General features: G+C 40.4%; 1 protein-coding gene and 1 long non-coding RNA gene across 5 annotated transcripts in view; one reads left to right on the top strand and one right to left on the bottom strand.

Annotated features, from left to right (window-relative positions):
* The window catches only part of LOC141112979 (uncharacterized), a 48,478-nt gene extending 42,012 nt beyond the window's left edge, over nucleotides 1-6,466 (bottom strand). The window contains exon 1 of the long non-coding RNA XR_012236680.1: nucleotides 6,242-6,466. This is a non-coding gene — a long non-coding RNA (uncharacterized lncRNA). The remainder of the gene's footprint in view (nucleotides 1-6,241) is intronic.
* The window catches only part of SYT8 (synaptotagmin 8), a 91,866-nt gene that overhangs the window by 62,360 nt on the left and 7,529 nt on the right, over nucleotides 1-21,977 (top strand). For 3 of the 4 annotated variants that reach the window (XM_073604721.1, XM_073604719.1, XM_073604718.1), the window contains exons 2-5: nucleotides 7,898-8,049; nucleotides 9,473-9,636; nucleotides 15,539-15,634; nucleotides 15,762-15,929. In XM_073604721.1, the coding sequence (XP_073460822.1) occupies nucleotides 7,944-8,049; nucleotides 9,473-9,636; nucleotides 15,539-15,634; nucleotides 15,762-15,929 (534 nt within the window). In that variant the 5' untranslated portion in view covers nucleotides 7,898-7,943. Of the gene's footprint in view, nucleotides 1-6,689; nucleotides 6,800-7,897; nucleotides 8,050-9,472; nucleotides 9,637-15,538; nucleotides 15,635-15,761; nucleotides 15,930-21,977 lie in introns of those variants that run through there. The other variant, XM_073604720.1, reaches the window with a different exon arrangement.

Genomic DNA, 21,977 nt, shown 5'->3' with positions numbered 1-21,977 from the left:
TACGTTTTCAATGCTTTATTAAACAGTCAAACTTTAGGAAGTAGCAGGAAAGAGGCAGAAAAGGAAACCTTCAGGAGAAACTCAAATATCTTCTTCTAATATCTTAGCGTTTAATGTCCCCGTAGATTTCAGATAATTATGTGGAATGCATTCCCCTCATGGGACACACTCTTTGCTCTTCTGGATAGGCCTCTCTCACCGGTCTAGCAGCCAGTACGCAGCACGAATCTAAAGTCTCTGCCACAGACTTACTTGGGGGGTAAATCTGCACGATCCTCTGCCACAGGATGTATCAGATTTTCTGCAGTGAACAGTCAGTCACAGTGCCTGAACCTTTAAGCCGAACCGGCGACATTATGCTGTATAACTACTTCTTTTGGATACGTCCTGCAACCGAGTCACCAGGCCCCTCTATAGACCAGCAAGCTGCGTGATCTCTCCAAGACGGGTCCTCCCCTGGGATCTCCTCAGCTGTCCAGCTTCGTCACACAGGACCGACAGCTCAGGACCATTCCTCGGCCGCGGTGGTAGGCCCCAGACAAGCTTCTGGACCCACCCCTGCACCGTAGCATCGTGGGCCTCCAGATCGGAGGACCACGAGGTAGCTCCTTAATGCATACCTGTCGGCCAGGAGGGCCAGCAGGTGGCTGTAAAACGAACCCTAAAACATGGCGTCTGTCCCATAAATACCCCCTTCTCAGAATGCAACTCGGAGGACCAACTCCACCGAGCTTGTCTCCGAGATAGAGGAGCATCTATACAGTTCGACACATTGCCCTTCCAAATCTGACTAACGGTAACAGCGACACCCACCGGTCAGCACGGAAGCACACACAACGTCAGCCAAGCTGGAACAGAGGTGAACTTTTAACCTTCCTAACACCCAATTTACTAAATTTACCTAATCTGCGGTAGATTGTAAATCTACCAGCGCTACAACTTTTAACCAAATGTTGTCTGTAAGTTAGTATTGAATACAAATAAACTTTTATATTTTACTTAACTAGTTTTGTCATTGTACCAGTACCGAGAAAGTCCATTCAACCTCCTCTGGGTGCATTGTGGTTTTGGTCAGCCTTGGCAACTGCCCTCACATCCTCACCTTCCCTATTTCTATATGTCATTTGGATGTTGGTACTTTTTTATGGTATACTAATTAAATGATATGTGAGGCCATACTCAACATTTGATCACCGTTATTGAAGACAAAACTGGGAAGTTGTATGCAAAATTGCTGCCAAATATATTCTTTACTCAAGTGATTCTTACCTTTCAAGTATGTTTGCCATGAAAACATCAGTGAATGTCAAGTGCTGGGGCAAACTGTTTATTTTCTGCTCTTGTGAGCAGTTAGCGAAATAAAATCTTGTCTTTCGAGTTGACTGAACTGATTCTGAGGTTTTAGCCGGAGGACATCTGCAGTGAATTTCAGCCTAAACCACTACCAATCTATCAACCTAAAGCACTAACAATCTGCAGTGTTTTTTCATTTTCTTTTTGGTTTATGTAAAATAAAAATGCTCCACGTATACTAGCCCAGCACACCCAGCATACCGAGTGGTATTCCTCTAGCAAGAGAGCTGTGAGTATATGGTTCCTTTTAAAATGGAACTATACTCCCCTCCACTATACTTCCCTCCATATCAGTGCGGTGGTGTTCCAGAGTTTCCCTCACATGCCATTGAAAATTTCTGATGGTCTTGTTCTCGGTCCCAGTCTTCAGCCATTTGGATTGGCTGGGCAGAGATAGCATCACTCCTGCGCATGAGCAGGTGTTCATCTCAGCAGACGTCAACATTTTATACTGAGCTTTGTATATAGTGCTGACAGTTGGGTAGAAAACTTTAATGCAGAAGAGACATGCTTCTCTTGGTTCACTTTTTTTTTTTTAATTTAATACTCAACTTTAACATTTGCATACTAGCCCATGAGCCCTTTAAATCAAATGAAGGTTTCTGTGATGACACCCGTTTTATTTATGCAGATATCTAACCGGCCAATCATGTGGCAGGAGCGGAACACATAAAATCATGCAGATACAGGTCAGGAACTTCAGTTAATGTTTACATCAAACCAAAGATTTGGAAAAAAAACAGGAACTCAGTGATTTTGTCCATGATATGATTGTTGGAGCTAGGCGGGCTGCGTTCCACTCAAATTTTTAACTTAAACTTACCCCCTTCAGTTAATTGCATAGATGTTCAAATGCCACACGAAAATTTTTTTTATCGCTGTAATTACCTTTATATTGTACTTTATTGTGGCACTTCCTGTCTCTCCTCCCATGGGAGTGGGCATGTTTATTGCCTTTCCCCGGCGCCGCACTTTCTCCTGGGAGCTTAGTGTCAGGCTTCCCAAAATTCAGTGCGGGAACAATGATCATGTGCGTGAACAAGCTGTGAATGAACAGCTTTCACCGCATCCAGGAAATCAATGCTTGTGGGCTTCACATGCCCACAAGCAAGATGGAAACAGCCAGCGTTACATTTTTAAAGTTATTCTTCAGTACGAAAACAGACAGAGGCGGAAATATTACACCCAAACTGTGAGTATTATTTTGGGATTAGCAAAATGTCTCAATGACCTAAAAAAAAAAAAAAAAAGATTGGTCGCCGGACTCCCACTTTAAGTCTTTCTGTACCTGCTGTTTGCTTTTTTTAACGCACAATTTCCAGATTTTACAGAGGTGCAAAAAAACAGAAAACATCCAGTGAGCAGCAGTTCTGTCAATGGTTTTTCTTTTCCCAAATTACACTAAATATACCACTAAATATACCATCCTTGAAAGAACTAGTTTGAGACCAAATAGGACTTAGGTGGGGTAAAGGCTAATGTTCTCAACTACCTCCTCAATCCCACTGCTTCATGTCTCAGTAATACATTGTTATAGAGGGGGTACTACACGGTTTAAGAACAGGTAATGCTTTATGATGCTGTTATTTTTTTTTTTTTTTTTTCAAACTAACATTAGCTGGCCTGCTAACTGAGCTGATAAATTATGCATTGGCTTAATAAGAGTTTTAGGGTTTTCCTTCCTGTATCACACAATCATGGAGAAGAGTGGTTCACTACACAAAATGCTATCTTTAACTCTCCCTTATGGCTGTGTGATGGATAGCTGCAATATTAACTCATTAATGTACCATATCATAATACCTTTAAACTTTTCAAATATACCCCAAAAACTGCAGTGGTAGACAGTGATTCACAGCATTATAATGGGCCTGGCACCCCACTTGAGATAGCCACTTGTCTAAAGCTAGGAATCATTTGTATGGCACAGACTGTAATCGCATACCTGGGGGTATCGCCTGTTGTACTGCACGCACTTAGGAGGAGGTTCCTGCCGCTGAGCTTTCTGGGAAGGGGTATTTATTGGACAGATGCCATGTGCTCTGGCCAGTCCTCACCTTGTGGCCTTTCTAGCCTGAGGCTATGTTGCTGCAAGCTCTGCAAGTAGGCCCAGAAGCCTGTCTGGGGCCTACTAGTCCGGAGGTGGTCCTTAGGCTGTCTTGCCTGTTTGGAAGAAGCCGAGCCAAGCTGAGGAGATCCAGGGGAGGACCCTTGCTGGAGAGAGCCAGGATTAAGGCTGGTCTCTCAGAAGGGCCTGGTAACTCACTTGGAGGACGCGTCTACATCTAACTACCCTTACAGTACCGCCGGGTCGGCCTAAAGGTTCTGGTACTGTTATGCTGTTCTACAATCTAATCAAGGTAATACACAGGCTATGTTTGTGAGAGAGATTTATCCAGGCATCTACTGTCTGCTAAGTTTGTGAGAGAGGCTTATCCAGGCACTTACTGGTTGCTAGGTCTGTGTGAGAGACCTACCCAGCTATTCAAGATCTGCTGAAAGAAAGTTGTTTGTCCTTTGATTCAAGGAGTCTGTAAGTGATAAAAAGAGTATCCGAAACCTCCCCTCAACCTCTTTCCTACAACCTTTTTCAAGTTCTAATTAAATCATTACAAAATACCTAAAGTGACTGGTGCCCACATTTGTTTATAACTTCCCATTATAGCCATGGAGCCCTGGGGTAAATGTAAGCCCTCTCCCTGTATCTGGAGGTACCTTCCTGCTCCCAGTAGACCCAGGGGGGTGCTACACTTAGATTTAAAAGAGGTCATTGAGAAGAGTGTGCTCTTACAGCGGTGGCCAAAATTCCACACTTTTCAGATAGCTGAAAAAATCATTGGTGTCATACCACTGGCTCTCCCAAACAGCGTTGTTCTTGAAACTTGACAAGCACCATCAGATGAGAATTCAATCCACCACAGCTCAAGAAACCCTGGTTGATTCAAATGGCTGCTCTAAATACACATATGCATCCATAGCATGCGTCTCTTGATTCCCTAGTTCATTCTTTTTCAACCAGGGTGCCTTCTGGGTTCTTCAGGGGTGCCTTGACAAGTGTCTAAAAATGTGCCCACTAACCAGAGAGTACAAGCCTGCCATCTTGGTACACAAAGCTACGGGTTTTTATTGTGCAGCATTACAACATTGGGCACCATATGGGCCTGCCACTGGCATCCTAACAACCAATGATGTCATCGGTTGATTAGGAGGATGTGGGACACCTTCACAGCATCCTTATTTGCCTCTCCCCTGACCCTCTCTGTCGGCACTGGGGTCATGTTACTGTAGCTGAGAGAGGGAGAAAAGTTGAGGAAGAAGAGAAAGCCTATAATTTTAGTCCGTACCAGTTTGTGAATGAAACAAATCACCCTTACCATTGAGTGGTCCACATGAATGTTGCTGCAATATGTAAAACTATAGGTTTTTATTTTTTTGCATTTTGGAATGCGGTGCCTCGAGATTTTAAAGGGTGCCTTGGCTGAAAAAAGGTTGAGAAACACTGCCCTAGTCCACTACTGTTTCCACCTTCAATAGTTTATTAAATAGAAGTATTTATTGCATATAGAGAAGTGCTTAGGACATGTTTACCCAGCTATGCTTATGCCAGCCTTTTTACAACCAGGATGCCTAAAAATTGCCCAAAATTTTATACAAGCCATTGGCTGGATGAAGCCTGCCTTTTGACTCCTTTCTCACGGGGGCGCTTTGCAGGCGCTACAGCGCTAAAAATAGCGCCTGCAAAGCGCCCTGAAACAGCCGCTGCTGTGTCTCCAATGTGAAAGCCCGAGGGCTTTCACACTGGAGCGGTGCGCTTGCAGGATGTTAAAAAAAACTCCTGCAAGCAGCATCTTTGGAGCGGTGAAGGAGCGGTGTATACATCGCTCCTCCCCATTGAAATCAATGGGGCAGCGCGGCTATACCGCCGGCAAAGCGGCGCTTTGCGGGCGGTTCAAACCCTTTTTCGGCCACTAGTGGGGGTTAAAACCGCCCTGCTAGCGGCCGAATAGCACCGCTAAAACGACGGTAAAGTGGCGCTAAAAATAGCGCCGTTTTACCGCCACCGCCCGCACTGCCCCAGTGTGAAAGGGGCCTTAAAGTTACACAAAGTCAAATGTTTTCATTGTGCATCATTACAACCTTCCAGCCACCAGCATCCTCATAACCAATAACATCATTGGTTTATAAGGGGGATGTTGAGAACCTGCACAGCATCCTTGTTTGTCCCTTCTGTGCCCCTCTCTGTCAGAACTAGGGTCACATTAACTGAGTGAGTGAGAGAAACTTGAAGAAGAAAATAAACACTAGAATACTAAACAGAACCAGTTTGCTAAGGAGGAATACATTGGCTCAAATGTTGGGTGTCTTACATGTGTGTGGATGTTGCTGCGCTATGTAAAACTATTCATTTCGTTTTTTACATTTTAGAACAGGGCGCCTCCAGGTTGTGTGGAATTTTAAAGGGTCCCTTGACCCTTGAAAAAGTTGAAAAACACTGGCTTATGCTATCCTTCCTAGTAATATATAAACATCTACACTTGCCACACAAACACTGTAGCAGTGTCCCACATTCAGTGACAGAAAAACAAAAAGCTGATGTGGGTGCACAAATAGAAAATTAAGTATAACCATATGTACATATCCGCTCAATGGTCTGTTTATGAATGTCTAAACTCACAGTTGTGTTCTATGTGCAGTAGATATAAATGCATGAAAGGACATAGGAAGGAGTGAGTAATTCAGGGAATAATTTCAAGGAAAAAATGCATACTCAAGACCACTATGAAAACATTAGTGTTACTAAACCCAGTAATATGAAAATAGTTCATCTGCCTACAATGCCCACAGCTTATAAATCTTCTTTTTACATTAAAATATTGCCACTATATACCTTTTTGGCTGATCTGTATACCACGCAGAGTTTCTCCAGTGCTGAGCGTTCAGGTGGGTGGAAATTTTCCCTGCAGCCTGTATACACGCCCACATGTGTGATGCCAATATCATGTAACCTGGCTATTTCGGAGAACGAGTAACTGTTCTCTCCAGCATAAAAGACACAACTGAGCAAGTGCAGGTTGGCTACTCTGCTTGTGTGTTAGCTGGCCTTCCCAAGCTGGACAGTGCAGGAGGGAAGGATCTGTGCATACAGGCTAAAACGGCCTTTTTACACAATGCAGAGGATTAACCCCTTAAGTTCCACAGTGCGTATAACAAGCATGTTATGCTGCATATACAGACTGATTTTTACTGTTGTGGGTTTAGTAACACTTTAAGAATCTACACAAAAGACTGGGAAGAACGTTGGATTGGCTATTCCACACGTTTTCCTGTCAGGAAATGATTTCCTTCCTTTTTCTTCCTAATACAAATGCATTCTGAATTCAGCCAAAACATTTATACGACTAAGACAAGACGTTTTGGGGAGTTGTGGCTCTTCTTCAGTGAATAGGTACAGTTTGTCTATAAATACATTTATATAGTAAAGATTTATTGCTAGTCTGCAGAGTGTAGGCAGATCTAATAAAGCAGAGGATAAAAGCATTGTCAGAATTTATGTATTGTTGTATCTTGTTGCCTGAGGAATACCTGTGATGTAGCCGAGGGAGCAGCCATGAAAGGGCCAGTGACGTCAAGAGGGCCAAACATAGCCTCTGTTCACTTTCTAACTACCAATTCTATTTGAACGTAATATTTTATACAGAAGAAGCAGCGTTTCTCATGTTATGTCCCATCTTCTTTTCTTTCTGCCGTTGGAGGCTCAAGAAGTAAACTAAACACAGGCAGTGGGGCTGATTTACTAAAACTGGAGAGTGCAAAATCTGATGCAGCTCTGCAGAGAAATCAGGTTTTATTGTCAAAGCTTAACTGAACAAGCTGAAGTTAGAAGCTGATTGGCTACCATGCACAGCTGCACCAAATTTTGCACTCTCTAGTTTTAGTAAATCAACCCCATTGCATCTATGATAATTATATTCTGGATCTTTTTTTATTTAATTGTATATATGAGGTTTTGAGTTATGTTATGTTACTTAAATAAATCTGTAATAAATTAGGTGCATTTTGACCCACTGTATGGGTGAAAATGGACTTAATTTTATTATTATTATTATTTTTTAGGATTTATATGGCGCCAACAGTTTACGTAGCGCTTTACAATGTAGAAAGGGGACAGTACAATTACAATATAGTTCAATACAGCCCTGCTCATGGAGCTTACAATTTAAAGGGAGGGGGAGGTGGTACAAAAGGTAATAGCTTCAGGGGATGATCTGATGGAGGTGACTCGGGTACAGTTCTTAGGTGGAAGTGGGGTAGGCTTACCTGAATAAGTGAGTTTTCAGGGATTACTATTGGAGGTATCAGGAAGCTGTGTTGACATCTTACGTTTTAACCCGGGGCCCTGTGGATGTAGCTACACCTCTGCCTCTTACCATTTCTGAAATGGGATTCTGGAAGAGCTAACTGATATAAATAGTCACATAATACGTAATGTTTCATATTTGCCAAAGTATATTTTAATGCTTTTCTTTTTTTTTTTTTCTACCAGGTACAGTGCACTGGAAGAGGAACTCTTCCTCTCTCCAACAATAAACATGGCTAAAAGTGCAAATACAACTAGCCCCACTGTAACCAGCACCACCTTTGCTCCAGCTTCGGGGATCTGGGGATGGATAGAGAGCATTTTAAATAAAATACCTTGTAAGTACTGCAACTGTACCTTGTAAATCCCTTCACATGTAAGGTAGAGCAGTCACAGTTCTGGAAAAGAGTAGTTCAGTTTTTATGGTTTTCACGGTCCATTCCCAAGATCTATCAGATAAAAAGGCTTCTGACAACTTGTAACAATGCAGTGAAGTGAGGCTTGAGGAACTTGGGGAGTAAGGAAAGCTATGAGGACCTTAGAACACTTGGACAGGCCACTCTAAGCTCCCAACAGTCCTGGTGTTTCTCATGATACCACATACATGTGCCTTACTTCATTGCTCAAAACCACATACCCCCTCCCTATCTTAACAGCATCTGATGTGCCAGTGATGAACTGTGCAATGTGCATAATGTATGTTATAAGCATACTGGATGGCATGCTTTTGTCACTATGAATCACATACAAGCAACACTATATTAACAAAGACATGCTGTACAGAATTCCTGCAACCCTCAACATGTGCATACAAGAACTGGAAGACTTCAGCCTCCAGTGCTGTATATCAAACAGCCCAATGCACCACCTGATAACAGTGATGGAGGCCTTGCACTGTTCAGCCAATGATATTGGGATTTTAAGCTAATACCGCAGTGGTTAATTTTGGTGAGGAAGTATTAGTGCACACCTTTTATTTTAGCTTAATGTTCAGCACTAATAAACTATTCATGAGTAAATTTTATTGCTAATGTGCACTTAAAACAAACATCTACAGAGTATATGATGCATGGCTTGGGTGTGAAAATTATTATACCTGAAAATGATTCACTCTAAACTAAACCTCTGACCCTAAAGTTGGCAATTTTTAATTGATTTTAATTACTTTTTATCAACCAGGAACTGCAGGAGTAAGCACATGAAACTATGCAATGTACCACCCACGAGTTTCAAACTGGTTGATTTTTAAGTCAAAACTGAGCAATAAATTGACACCTTTTTATTAAAGATGGACAACTGCAATCAAACTGGAATGGAATTAAAAAGAACAAAATATGGCAATCGCATAGAAAGTCATCAGATTGTTTGATCAAGGCCACTTTATTCCATCTTTCGTGGTCAGTCAAAATCACAGTTTTATGTCTTCGATCGCCTTGAATTTTTGACAAAATGGAAACAAAATTTGATTGCTCAATTAGATTGCCAACCTAATGGCCAGTTTACCAACTGGTAATTCTAAACCAATTCCCAAAACCTTTCACTTCTCCTGAAATGAAGTAGCATTTTTTGACCTCTAACTAATTACCTAATTTTGAATGCAATTTTAAACCATATATACCATTACTATACTTATAAAAGCATCAGGTATAGTTAAGTAAAAGCAACTATGTAAATACTTGCCCCAACACATGGTTATTGTTCTTTTATCCCCTTTGCTTGTGTATTTGTCCTAACTGTTCTTTTTCTTCTCTGTATAATCAGTGCCACGATGGGCCATCTACACTTTATTCGGTGTGGCAGTTTTCCTAATCCTGCTGCTCATCATCTGTATTTGTTGCTGTTGTTGTAAGCGTAAAAAGAACAAAGCCAAAGAAAAAGAAAAGATCAAACTTGCATCAGTAAAGAATAGCGTCACCACAAGCTTGGTAAGTTCTGTAAAGATAAATTAAAAACATAATGGATCCTATATGCCCCACAATTAAAGGGGGGTCTTGGTCTCCCTAATTTACTAAACTACTTTCAAGCCGCCCAGATTTCACAACTTGCCCAAACTACTGCTACAGGTGCCGCACCTCTTTGGGTTTCCATGGAGGCAATCTCCTGTCACCCCTTGGCCATAGGATCACTGATGTGGCTTCCCAGCCGGTTACGCCCTCCTATACTATGCCCTTCCTTATCACATTCATTGGCGGTTTGAGATAGAGTATGTCACCGGGCATCCCTGTCATCCCCACACACACCTATAGCTCCCAGCTTCTGCAATCCAGAGTTTCCACCAGGATTAGTGCCACAGTCATTTAATTGGTGGCCTAATAAAGGATTGCTGAGGATTGGCGACTACCTTAATGGTAACCAGGTATATTCTTTACAACATTATAAAGACAAAATGGAGATACCTACCAGTGAAATATTCTGATATAATATATATAATAATATTGCGCCAACTATATAGAACAAGCAGCCAACATAACCAATAGACAGATTGCAAAAAGATAAACGTATATAACAATGTGGCGCTAAAAAAATATTGTCCGTTATCAAGCAAAAAATCTACCAGAATGTGCGTCTGGAGATTGGCTTGCACGATAAAGTGTTACTAAAAAAGACTCAATTAAATGAGCCTAAAGGTGTGTAGACAATAACTCAAACTTTGGTGCTTGACGCATGTGCCTAGTGCTCTTCCTTTTTTGAATCATACATATGAGAGTAATAACTTTCTAAAATCATGAATTAATAAGACCTGTGTACTCCCCAAGGGAAGTGCATACAGAGAATAACGATAAACATAAATGTGCACACATCTGAAAACGTGAAACAAGTGTAACAGCAGCAAGATGACACACTTATATATATCCAATAATAGTAAAATTAGGTGTTGGATCAAAACAGGTGAATGTTAACGTGTGTTTCAACGCAACAAAGTTAATTGGTCAGTGTTCACCAAAATATTATATAGTGCATAAATCAAGTGTTGAAGGTGTTGAAAAGGAACCAGCTCCAATGCTTCCCAATGGATTGGATTTCCTTGCTCTATAATAGCTGGAGTGGACCTTGGGGTGACCTGGCACTGGAATGTCTGGTGGATGTATATAACGGATAAAATATCCTTACCAGAATATCGGACCCGATATGCCCGCTGAGCCACTTATTTTCTAAGCGCTTTTTATACTGTCAGTTTTTATCTGGGTTCTGTTTGTGTCAGTACCAGAATACTATTTTATTTAATTAAGCTTTTTATGAAGCAGATTTACACTATGTGGAGGATTTTTTTCATTTTTTCCCCTTGAGGGATATACACCCTATGGATCGACCAGCATTTGGAGTGTATGTATCAGCATTTGCTTGCTTGAACCGGAGAGATTCCAAGAGTGTATGATTACGATCGGGACGATCGGTGAGTAATTGTTATCACGCTTCACCATGTCAGAATCTGGTTCGGCACCTATCTCCCCTGGGATAACCACTCCTTGGATGGTTTTGATACAAGCCTGTCTGACTCGCAGCCCTTGGCTAGTGAGTCCACCTATTCTGGTAAGTGTATTTTATCCGTTATATACATCCACCAGACATTCCAGTGCCAGGTCACCCCAAGGTCCACTCCAGCTATTATAGAGCAAGGAAATCCAATCCATTGGGAAGCATTGGAGCTGGTTCCTTTTCAACACCTTCAACACTTGATTTATGCACTATATAATATTTTGGTGAACACTGACCAATTAACTTTGTTGCGTTGAAACACACGTTAACATTCACCTGTTTTGATCCTACACCTAATTTTACTATTATTGGTTATATATAAGTGTGTCATCTTGTTGCTGTTACACTTGTTTCACGTTTTCAGATGTGTGCACATTTATGTTTATCGTTATTCTCTGTATGCACTTCCCTTGGGGAGTACACAGGTCTTATTAATTCATGATTTTAGAAAGTTATTACTCTCATATGTATGATTCAAAAAAGGAAGAGCACTAGGCACATGCGTCAAGCACCAAAGTTTGAGTTATTGTCTACACACCTTTAGGCTCATTTAATTGAGTCTTTTTTAGTAACACTTTATCGTGCAAGCCAATCTCCAGACGCACATTCTGGTAGATTTTTTGCTTGATAACAGACAATATTTTTTTAGTGCCACATTGTTATATACGTAAATATTCTGATATAACCAAATTGCATCCTTTGTCAGAAGCAAACTTATTCTAATAATTGAGCCGCTTACACTTACAATGTTTGAGTTATCTTGTCAGATAAGGGGTCAAATGAAGGGACGATTATCTACGGTGTATGTTTCCCTCACTGAACCTAACTCAAACCCTTCCTATATGAACCAATGGGAAAAAGATCTGAATCTTAATTTTGATCTGTCTGAATGGCAGGATATTGTTCATAATTTATCCAAAATCTCTATCAATACCACGCTAATTGAAGCCAATTATTAAACACTGTTACGTTGGTACCTGGTCCCAACTCGGGTGGCTAAAATGCATCCATCCACATCACCTAACTGTTTTCGACGCAGTGGTCAGTCGGGGACAATGTTCCATATTTGATGGCAGTGTCCCCTGGTGACTAGGCTTTGGATTAGGGTATTTAATTTAATACACTCTGTGACGGGGGTGAATATCTGTAGATCCCCAGAGGCGGCCTTGTTTCATAAACTGCCCGAAGAGGTACCCAGGAAATCAACTAAATTAATCACATATATATTATTAGCAGCAAGGATTACAGTGGCCCGGCACTGGAAACAATTGATTATTCCTCTAGATTACGTTAAAAATAAAATCAACTGGATTATGCTAAATGACAAACTCACTCACACACTCCATAATAACTCTAAAAAATTTGATAAAATATGGGACCCGTGGATCCATTATATTTCGGTTCCCTAATGAGCTTTGGGCTGACCCTCTGGAATTCCTCTCTTTTCTCTTTCTTATTTCCTTATTTCTGCTTTCCTTCTTTTTCTCCACTTTTCTCTATATGTTGTTTAAACCTAATACTTATTGGGTTGTTTTAGAACTTCATTAAGTTTTGTTTTGACATTGATATTCTCACGAAATGGTACAAAAGTTCCTTACTATGTCTTACCCACTATCTCTCCTCGACCCCTCCCTTCCCTTCACCTGCCTCTTCATACCATACTCAGGTTTTTGCAGGGTTTTATATGTTATTGCACAAGGTAACGACTTTAAATACTGATTAGAATTAAATGCTATTAGGTTAACTATACGTGTAATATTGTTTGTATCTACCTACTGGGTTTTCTTTGCCCAGCAGGTCTAGTTGAAAACACCCCATGAATATTGTTTATTCCCTCATACTAATGGACCATGTAATACATAATACATAAGGTGGAAATGCCGCACACTGGAACCCAGACACTGTATAGAGAGGTAAAGATACAGCCTGAACTCCTCATGGCTATGCTCCTCTGTTTGAACATCGGCATCTGACCTGTGTTTGGACTGCAGGGGGAAGTTTTGCAGTGCTTTGAGCAGCACTCCAGGTATTTATCAATGGGGCATTTCTAGTCAGTAGTACACTATATTACTAAAAGTATTGGGAGCCTGCCTTTACACGCACATGAACTTTAATGGCATGCCAGTCTTGGTCTGTAGAGTTCAATATTGAGTTGGCCCACCCTTTGCACCTTCACAACAGCTTCAACTCTTCTGGGAAGACTGTCCACAAGTTTTAGGAGTGTGTCTATGGGAATGTTTGACCATTCTTCCAGAAGCGCATTTGTGAGGTCAGGCACTGATCATGTGTTCATGTGTGTGTAAGGCAGGCATCCCAATACTTTTGGTAATATAGTGTATATGAGGAGAAAGGAACTAGGTTTCCATAATGTAAAATATACAAAGGAGTCATCAATTACAAATTAAACTCTATAGTCATGGATGCACAAAGTACAGTAGGTGGCCCTCAAAACTCAGGTAACCCCAGCTCTGAGAGATATGAAAAACTAGAAAACATCTGATGACTGGAATTTTGTGAATAGTTTGAAAGCTACTGTTATATTAGGTTAATTATTCTTAGACTGTTACATACTGTAACTATAGCGTATAGCGGCTGAAAAACAGGTCTATCAAGTGTGTATATGTGTGTGTGTGTGTGTGTGTGTGTGTGTATATGTATATATATATATATATATAGTGACTACTGAGTGTATCATTAAAGTATGCATACAGTATTATATATTATATTTTTCTTTGAGGACAGTTAGATTTTGGGGTGATTTTATATACGGTATATATATATATATATATATATATATATATATACCGTATATAAAATCACCCCAAAATCTAACTGTCCTCAAAGAAAAATATAATATATAATACTGTATGCATACTTTAATGATACACTCAGTAGTCACTATATACACTATATTGTCTATAAGCAGTGCTAAAATTTTGACATTAAGTGTGGCTTTTTTTTTAGTTTTTTTTTTACGGTAAATTAGTGAACGTCCCGTTCACAGCACTGTGGTGTGTTCACACACGTGCATTAATGTGTGTTATGCTGCATGGTAATGTGCAATACGGTAAGGCAACCTATTCATTTGAGTACACCATTCTTGTAGAACACAATTAGTGCATTGTGGCACATTGCGCTTAACTGAACTGCAACACGCATCAGTCGGGAAGGTGTAACCTGTGTTGCAGTAAAGCAAGTGCTACTATAAAGCAATAGAGTGAATGGGCCTTTTGTTTTTTTAGTAAGGAATGCTTAAAGTGGTTGTAAAGGCTGAAGGTTTTTTTTTAACTTCATGCATTCTATGAAGGTAAAAAACTTTCAGTGTGCAGCTCCTCCCTCAGCCCCACTTAATACTTACCTAAGCCTGATATCTATCCAGCGATGTGCCTGAGACCCAAGGCTCTGCTGGGTTTCTCTCTCCTGATTGGCTGAGATGCAGGAGCCATTGGTTCTGCTGCTGTCAATCACAGCCAGTGAGGTGGGAGCGGGGGGGGCAGGGCTGAGCCACTCTCTATGTGTCTTATGGACGAACACACAAATGCCCCCAACAGCAAGCAGCTTGCTATGGGGGCACTTGGCAAGGGGGAAGGGCCCAGAGCACTGGTGGGGAACCCGATAAGAGGAGGCTCGGGGCTGCTCTGTGCAAAACAATTGCACAGAGCAGGTAAGTATAACATGTTTGTTATTTTTTTTTAAATATATTTTTTTCCTTTACAATGACTTTAAAGCAATTTTTCAACAGTCTATTTTTTGCTATCTGTATTTACATTAGGGAAATATGATTTATTTCTAGTACCATAGACACGACAGGAAGTTAATAGAAATCTCTCCAAAAGAGGGAAATCTTTTCCTTGACAGTTGTCATCGCACCAAGTGTCCTCCTTTTTGTGAAAGCTCAAACGTTTGGATTTTTAAAAAACCTGTAATGTTGACATCTGTTGTTGAATGTCCATTATGGAACATACAGTCTGCATGTCCGTAATGGACATTCATGGACCGGCACAAAGTTAATGGATTTTATAAACTGTTTGTAAATTTCCTGACAGTTGGCAACCCTCCTGGTTACAATGGTCAGCGGTATAATTTTAAGAAAGTGAATTTGCCAAGCAGGGACACAAACCACAATAAAAACATGACAGCATTGTTAACCCTGTCCTGATTCCAGCCAATCTCAAGAGTGTTGGCTTTAGATACATTTTAAAGTCTTCAAATGATGAATTCAAAATTAAGAAACATTATTTGCGACCTGTTCTTTTTGTTTAATGGGTGGCGCATGTCATGTTTTCTTATAAACCATTTATGTTTAGTTCACAAATCTTATGCGGTTACTGTTTTGATAATGTTCTGTAGGTGCAGCCAGATATAGACGGACTAAAGAAATCTCAGGAAAATGATTATCGTGGCCGATTGCAGTACTCGGTGGAATACAATTTCCAAAGGGAGGAGGTAGGAAGACTTTTAATAAAATCTTAAAATCGCAGGCTGGGGCTAAAAGTCAAACTATAGCTAAAGTGCTTGAGAAGGTCATCTGTGTTAATGGTCTTATGACATGACTGGGTCTCTTTCAATACAGGCTACTATTGCAGTGAAGCAAGCTGCCGCTCTCAAGGCTATGGACAGTGGAGGGACATCAGACCCGTATGTTATAGTGTATCTCACGAACGATGTCCGTAAGAAAAATGAAACCAAAGTGTATCGCAAGACTCTGAGCCCTTCCTTCAATGAGACCTTCGTTTTTAAGGTATATGAAGTATCCCTGACAAGACCACACAGGTTGTTGGACACAAAATGTTGCAGATTAGGCCTGAAGTGAACGATGTTTAGCATTATACTCTAACCTTTGAATAGTGTAGACTGGATATGCAGTGGTGAAGGGCCCTTCACGTGGATTATGGCATCACAGAAGTGCTGGATTTCAAACACCAAATACTAGACTGGAGATCAAGTTTTAAGATGCTTCAAGTAATAAGGAGGTAGTTTATTTAAGTTAATACATAGTTACATAGTTAGATAGTAGGTGAGGTTGAAAAAAGACTCATGTCCAACCTATGTGTGTGATTATATGTCAATATGTTGCGGTCGTTCAGGTGCTTATCTAATAGTTTTTTGAAACTATCGATGCCCCCCCGCTGACCCCCGCCTGTGGAAGGGAATTTCACAAGCTTGCCGCTCTTACAGTAAAGAACCCTTTACGTAGTTTAAGGTTAAACCTCTTTTCTTCTAATTTTAATGAGTGGCCACGTGTTTTGTTAAACTCCCTTCCGCTAAAAAGTTTTACCCCTATTGTGGGGTCACCAGTATGGTATTTATACATTGAAATCCTATCCCCTCTCAAGTGTCTCTTCTCCAGAGAGAATAAGTACATCCTTCCTGAGGACTGGTGCCCAGAACTGGACATCATACTCCAGGTGCGGCCGGACCAGAGTCCTGTATAGCAGTAGAATTATCGTTTTATCTCTGGAGTTGATCTCCTTTTTAACCATCTCAAAACAGTGCACTCTTACCCCCTTCCTGCCCAAGCCATTTTTCAGCTTTCAGTGCTGTCACACTTTGAATGACAATTGCGCGGTCATGCAACACTTTATTATTTTTCCCCCACAAATAGAGCTTTCTTTTAGTGGTATTTGATCACCTCTGTGGTTTTTATTTTTTGCGCTATAAACAAAAGAATGTTTAAGTTGTAAATAACGGGAGAATTCTAAGGGAGGAAATTAGGTATTTAGATTGGAGAGATTCAAAGGAGGGAAATTTCATTTTAATCACTATGGATCTTAGGGTGGTCAGGTTGTTGTTGAGCCATAGTGTAAATGGACTATTATCTTTGTATGCCTCTGTAAAACTAGGGTCCCCCAGAAATAAGGCCAGTGGTGGGACTTCAGATGATAGTTTAAGGGTATCCTTGTGTCGGAGCCATAGTTGAAAAGAATGAGCAACTATTGTGTTCTGATTGAGGATCTTGCGGTGGGAATTTATACCCGACCATAGAAGGCCTTGTAGGTATAGAGGGGAAATTGAGATAGGCTCAAAAGAGATCCATGGGATGTTATTGATAGGGGCAAAGCATTGGGCCAGCTGTGTGAGTCTGGCTGCAAGGAAGTAGAGCCATATGTTTGGAAGGCCAAGTCCGCCTTTAGATGTGGTCTATGCATGAGAGACTAGCTACATCCTAGTTTTTTTTTTTTTTTTTTTATCTGACCAAATAAATGTATTGATTTCTCTTTGTATAGCTTCTATTCTGGATTTGAAGTTATTAATAGGGAGAGCTTGAAAATAGTAAAGAGGTTTAGGGAGAATTGTCATTTTAACATCGCACATTCTACCAAGAAAGGATGTGTGGTAAGAAGACCATGGTTTAAGTAGAGAGCTTATATGAGTGAAGAGTGGGGGGTAATTTAGTTTTGTATAGTGAGTTATAAGAGGATGTGATAAGGATGCCTAGATATCTGAATGAATGGGAGCACCATATGAATGCCAATTTCTCTTGCAATAAGGAAGTCATAACAGGGGAGAAGTTAATGGGTAGAGTCGAGAATTTAGTTATGTTAATTCCCAGACCGGAGAGAATATGAAAAATGTTAAGTTTGGCCATAAGGTTGGGTAAAGAGACGAGTGGATCTGATAAAAATAAGAGAACATCGTCTGCACATAAGCACAATTTGAATTCTCTAGGGCCTTTGGTATATCCTTTAATATCTATATTGTTTCTTATCGCGTGTGCAAGGGGCTCGATCGCCAACGCAAATAGTAGTGGGGATAGAGGGCAACCCTATCTAGTGCCTCTACTCAAAAGGGAAAAATTCTAAGTTATTGCCTGGAAGTTTAATTATTGTTTGGGGGGGGGGGGGAATGGTAAAGGGCGTTAAAGCCATGTATGAATTTATCTGAGATGCCAAATCTGGGGAGTAAAAAAATGGAGATAAGACCAGTTCACACTGTCAAAGGCCTTGTGGATGTAGAGGCTAAATAGACAAACTGAGCGACAATGAAGATTGGCATCTTGAATGATGTTTGTGACCAACCTAATATTGTCTACTATTTGTCTGCCTGGGATGAAGCCAGTTTGGTTTGTATGAATGAAAGGTCGTGACAACCGCCGCTAATCTATCTGCCAACATTCTACCAAAGATTTTTAAATCGTTATTAAGAACGGAAATGGGGCAAAAATGTTGTGGGAGGGTATGGTCTTTATGTGGCTTTGGTGGTAGGGATAGATTAGCTAAAAGCATTTCATCAGCGAAGTGGTTACCTTGTAAGATATGGTTAAATAATAATTTAGTTAGTTTGGGTACTAATGGGGATGTCAATTTTTTGTAATAAGAGATAGTGAAACAGTCAGGGCCTGGTGCAGTGGAGGTTTTGAGAGATTTTTAATGCTAGTTATTTCTAGGTCTGTACAAGCTTAATTGAAGGAGGCAATATGTTGGCTGGAAAGTGTCGGAAGTTGAAAACTGTCCAGCCAATTAAGTGAAGATGTTTGAGGTTGAGTTTGTGGTCCAGAGAGGAGATTTTTATAAAAAGTTGAAAATATACTGTATCTAGAACCTCGTGAGGGTGAGTGACCAAATTACCTCTCTGATCACGTCATTTATAAACATGGGGTGGCTTATATTTCTGGTTTAGTTTCCTTGCGAACATGGCAGAAGTGAAATTGCCATGTAGCATGAATTTGGCTTTGGAGAATCTAAGATTTTTCAGTGTTGGCAGATAAAATTGTGTCTAGTGCTTGGAGCTTAATTTGGATTTATTGAGTAAGATTTTGGGAGGGTGATTGATTTAGTTTGTTGTATAGATTGTCAAGGTCTCTTTAAGGCATTTAATATCTATAAGTCTGGCCTTGTTTTTGGTCCGACGGAATCATTCTGTCGGATATTCCAATCGTGTGTGGGCTTCATCGGACTTTTTCTTTCTAAAATTCTGACAGACCTAGAAATAGAACATGTTTCAAATCTTTCTGACGGACTCCATTCCTATAAGGAAAACCGTTCGTCTGTATGCTAGTCCGACGGACCAAAAACGACGCAAGGGCAGCTATTGGCTACTGGCTATTGAACTTCCTTTTTCTAGTCCCGTTGTACGTCATGACGTTCTAAACGAATGGACTTTGGTGTGATCGTGTGTAGGCAAGTCCATTTCATCGGAACTCCATTGGAAAGACTGTTGGAGTCTATTCTGAAGGAAAGTCCGGTCGTGTGTACGTGGCATAAGAGGGCCAAAATGGTATGTTCAGAGAGCACAGTCAATGTAATGATGAACTTCTGAGCAAAAAAAAAACCTGTATAGGAGTTATTAAAGATGCTCGTTATGAACTTCCAAGATGTTAGTGAAGTTATTTATGGTATGTATAAGAAATTAACAAATTACATAACAAATTTCAGATAAGGCCACACAAAGGAATTTGAATTAGGCATTTCGTGATCTTTTTGACAACGAGAAACAATTTGATTTATACTTTAGCATCTACAAACAAAAGATAATGGTGGAATGAAGGAAGTACCTATACATCTTGTCCAAGTTTACAATATTTTTTAATCAGATTTCTCTTTCCTGGAGAAAATTCTATTTTGGTAATGTAAAATGATAATGTAAGATGACAGATGTACTTTTTCCTGCAATGCAGAAATTGGATATCACTCATTATTACATGCTTGAGTACATCAGATTTTATGGTCCACCTGTCAGTTGTAAACATGCTAAACTGGATACCTGGATAAAAATACAAAGCACCAACAGGTTTCTGCACCTCTCTTTAAACATCATCACAAGCACCTAGGGATGGGCCCGAAGCCTGCGGCATTCTAATATACAAATGCTGACACTTCCTGAAGAAGTTAATATCTTGCATAGCAGTTGGGGGTCCCAGGCCAATTTTTTATTTTAGTAGTACCCAGTGCTGTGATCATACAGCTTTTTTTTAACAGGATGTGTTATTTGAGAAATATACAGGCATACCCCACTTTACGTACATTCGCGAGTACGAACACATTGGCGTTTATGGGAAATCTTGGTCAGCTTGACATGCACTGCTCCCGAACCATAAGTGGCAGGGACACCAAACTTGGGGGCACTGAGAGGGGACCCAGGACTACAACATATATGATTTTGAGGTTGGTCAGCTTGCCTAGGCAATCAGTTATGCCTGTAAATTACTAATGCAATGCAGTACACGCATTGAGAAGTGAAAAAAATGTATTGTTTTTCTTTAAAGAGGAACTGCAGTCTGCTCATATAATTTGTAATAAAAACATCTTTGCCATTCTGAAGCTTCCCTCTAACCACTTTGCATATTATTTTTATATATACTGTGATTCTATCCTTGCCAACTATGCTGCAGAAATCTCCCTCCACTAAGTCTGGCTGCAGCCATTTTAACTGTGGGCAGCTGAAGATGCTGCCTATTTACTACCCAAAGTTAAAACAACAAGGGCAGCAGATTTAATAGATGGAAAGATGAAAAAATGACTGAAGGACCGCGGCTGCGGGTGAGAGGAACCTAGGGTCACAAGGGGTTCAAGGAGTGAGGGAGTGCTTAGGTACATGTTACATGTTCCACCCTGAATACGGGTGGAACTTGTAACATGTTCCCAAAAGTGAACTTGGCCTTTAACCACTTAAGGACCAGAAGATTTTCCCCCTTAATGAACAGGCCATTTTTTGCGATACGGCACTGCGTTGCTTTAACTGACAATTGCACGGTTGTGTGACATTATACCTAAACAAAATTGATGTACTTGTTTTCTCACAAAATAGAGCTTTCTTTTGGTGGCATTTGATCACCTCTGCTGTTTTTATTTTTTGCGCTATAAACAAAAAAAGAGCAACAATAAAAAAAAAAAGCAATATTTTTTACTTTTTTGCTATAATAAATATCCCCCCAAAAAATATAAAAAAAACAAATTTCTTCCTCAGTTTAGACCAATATATATTCTTCTACATTTTTTTGGTAAAAAAAATCGCAATAAGCGTATATTGATTGGTTTGCGCAAAATTTATAGCGTCTACAAAATGGGGAATAGATTTATGGCATTTTTATTTTTTACAAGTAATGGCGGTAATCTGCAATTTTTAGCGGGACTGCGACATTGCAGAGAACAGATCAGACACCTAACTGACATTTTTTACACTTTTTTGGGAACCAAGGACTGTGACGGTTATTGTACTAATGACACTGGCAGGGAAGGGGTTACCATCAAGGGCGATCAACAGGTTAAGTGTGTTCTAACTGTATGGGGGATGGGCTGCCTGGGGAAACACCGAGGTCCGTCTTCCTGCATAGTAGAAAGACAGGATCTGTGTGATCTCCCCTGTCAGAATGGAGATTTGCCTGGTTTACACAGACAGATCCCCGTTTTGTCACTGTGGGGAATGATCGCGGGTGGCCGGAAGACATCGAATCTGCCCCACCTGCTGATTGGCGCTTGTGCCCACAAACTACAGTTCGCGGAAATGTGCCGACCTGCCACAGTACAATGACAGCGGCTGGTTGGCAAGTAGTTAAGGAAAAAATGGAAAGAATGGAGTTTACAAATAAAAACTATACACGTTGTACATTGTTAAAAATTGATTTGTTTGAGAAAAATTTCCCATCCTGCTTGTTCAAATCTCCTCACAGCGGTTGGAAACAAATGTCAATTTTACTCCAATAATGATTAGAAAATCAAGCGAACGTTCTTAAAATGAGAAATTTCAACTGAAATTCTACTAGTGTCTGTCCAGATTAAAGCCTAGTACACACGGGCCGAATGTTGGGCGACATTGGCAGGTTCAATACAAACCAGCTGACATTCGGCCT

Source organism: Aquarana catesbeiana, linkage group LG11 (assembly GCF_042186555.1).
Source record: "Aquarana catesbeiana isolate 2022-GZ linkage group LG11, ASM4218655v1, whole genome shotgun sequence".
Lineage (NCBI taxonomy): Eukaryota > Metazoa > Chordata > Amphibia > Anura > Ranidae > Aquarana > Aquarana catesbeiana.
This window is presented reverse-complemented; position numbering and strand designations above follow the sequence as displayed.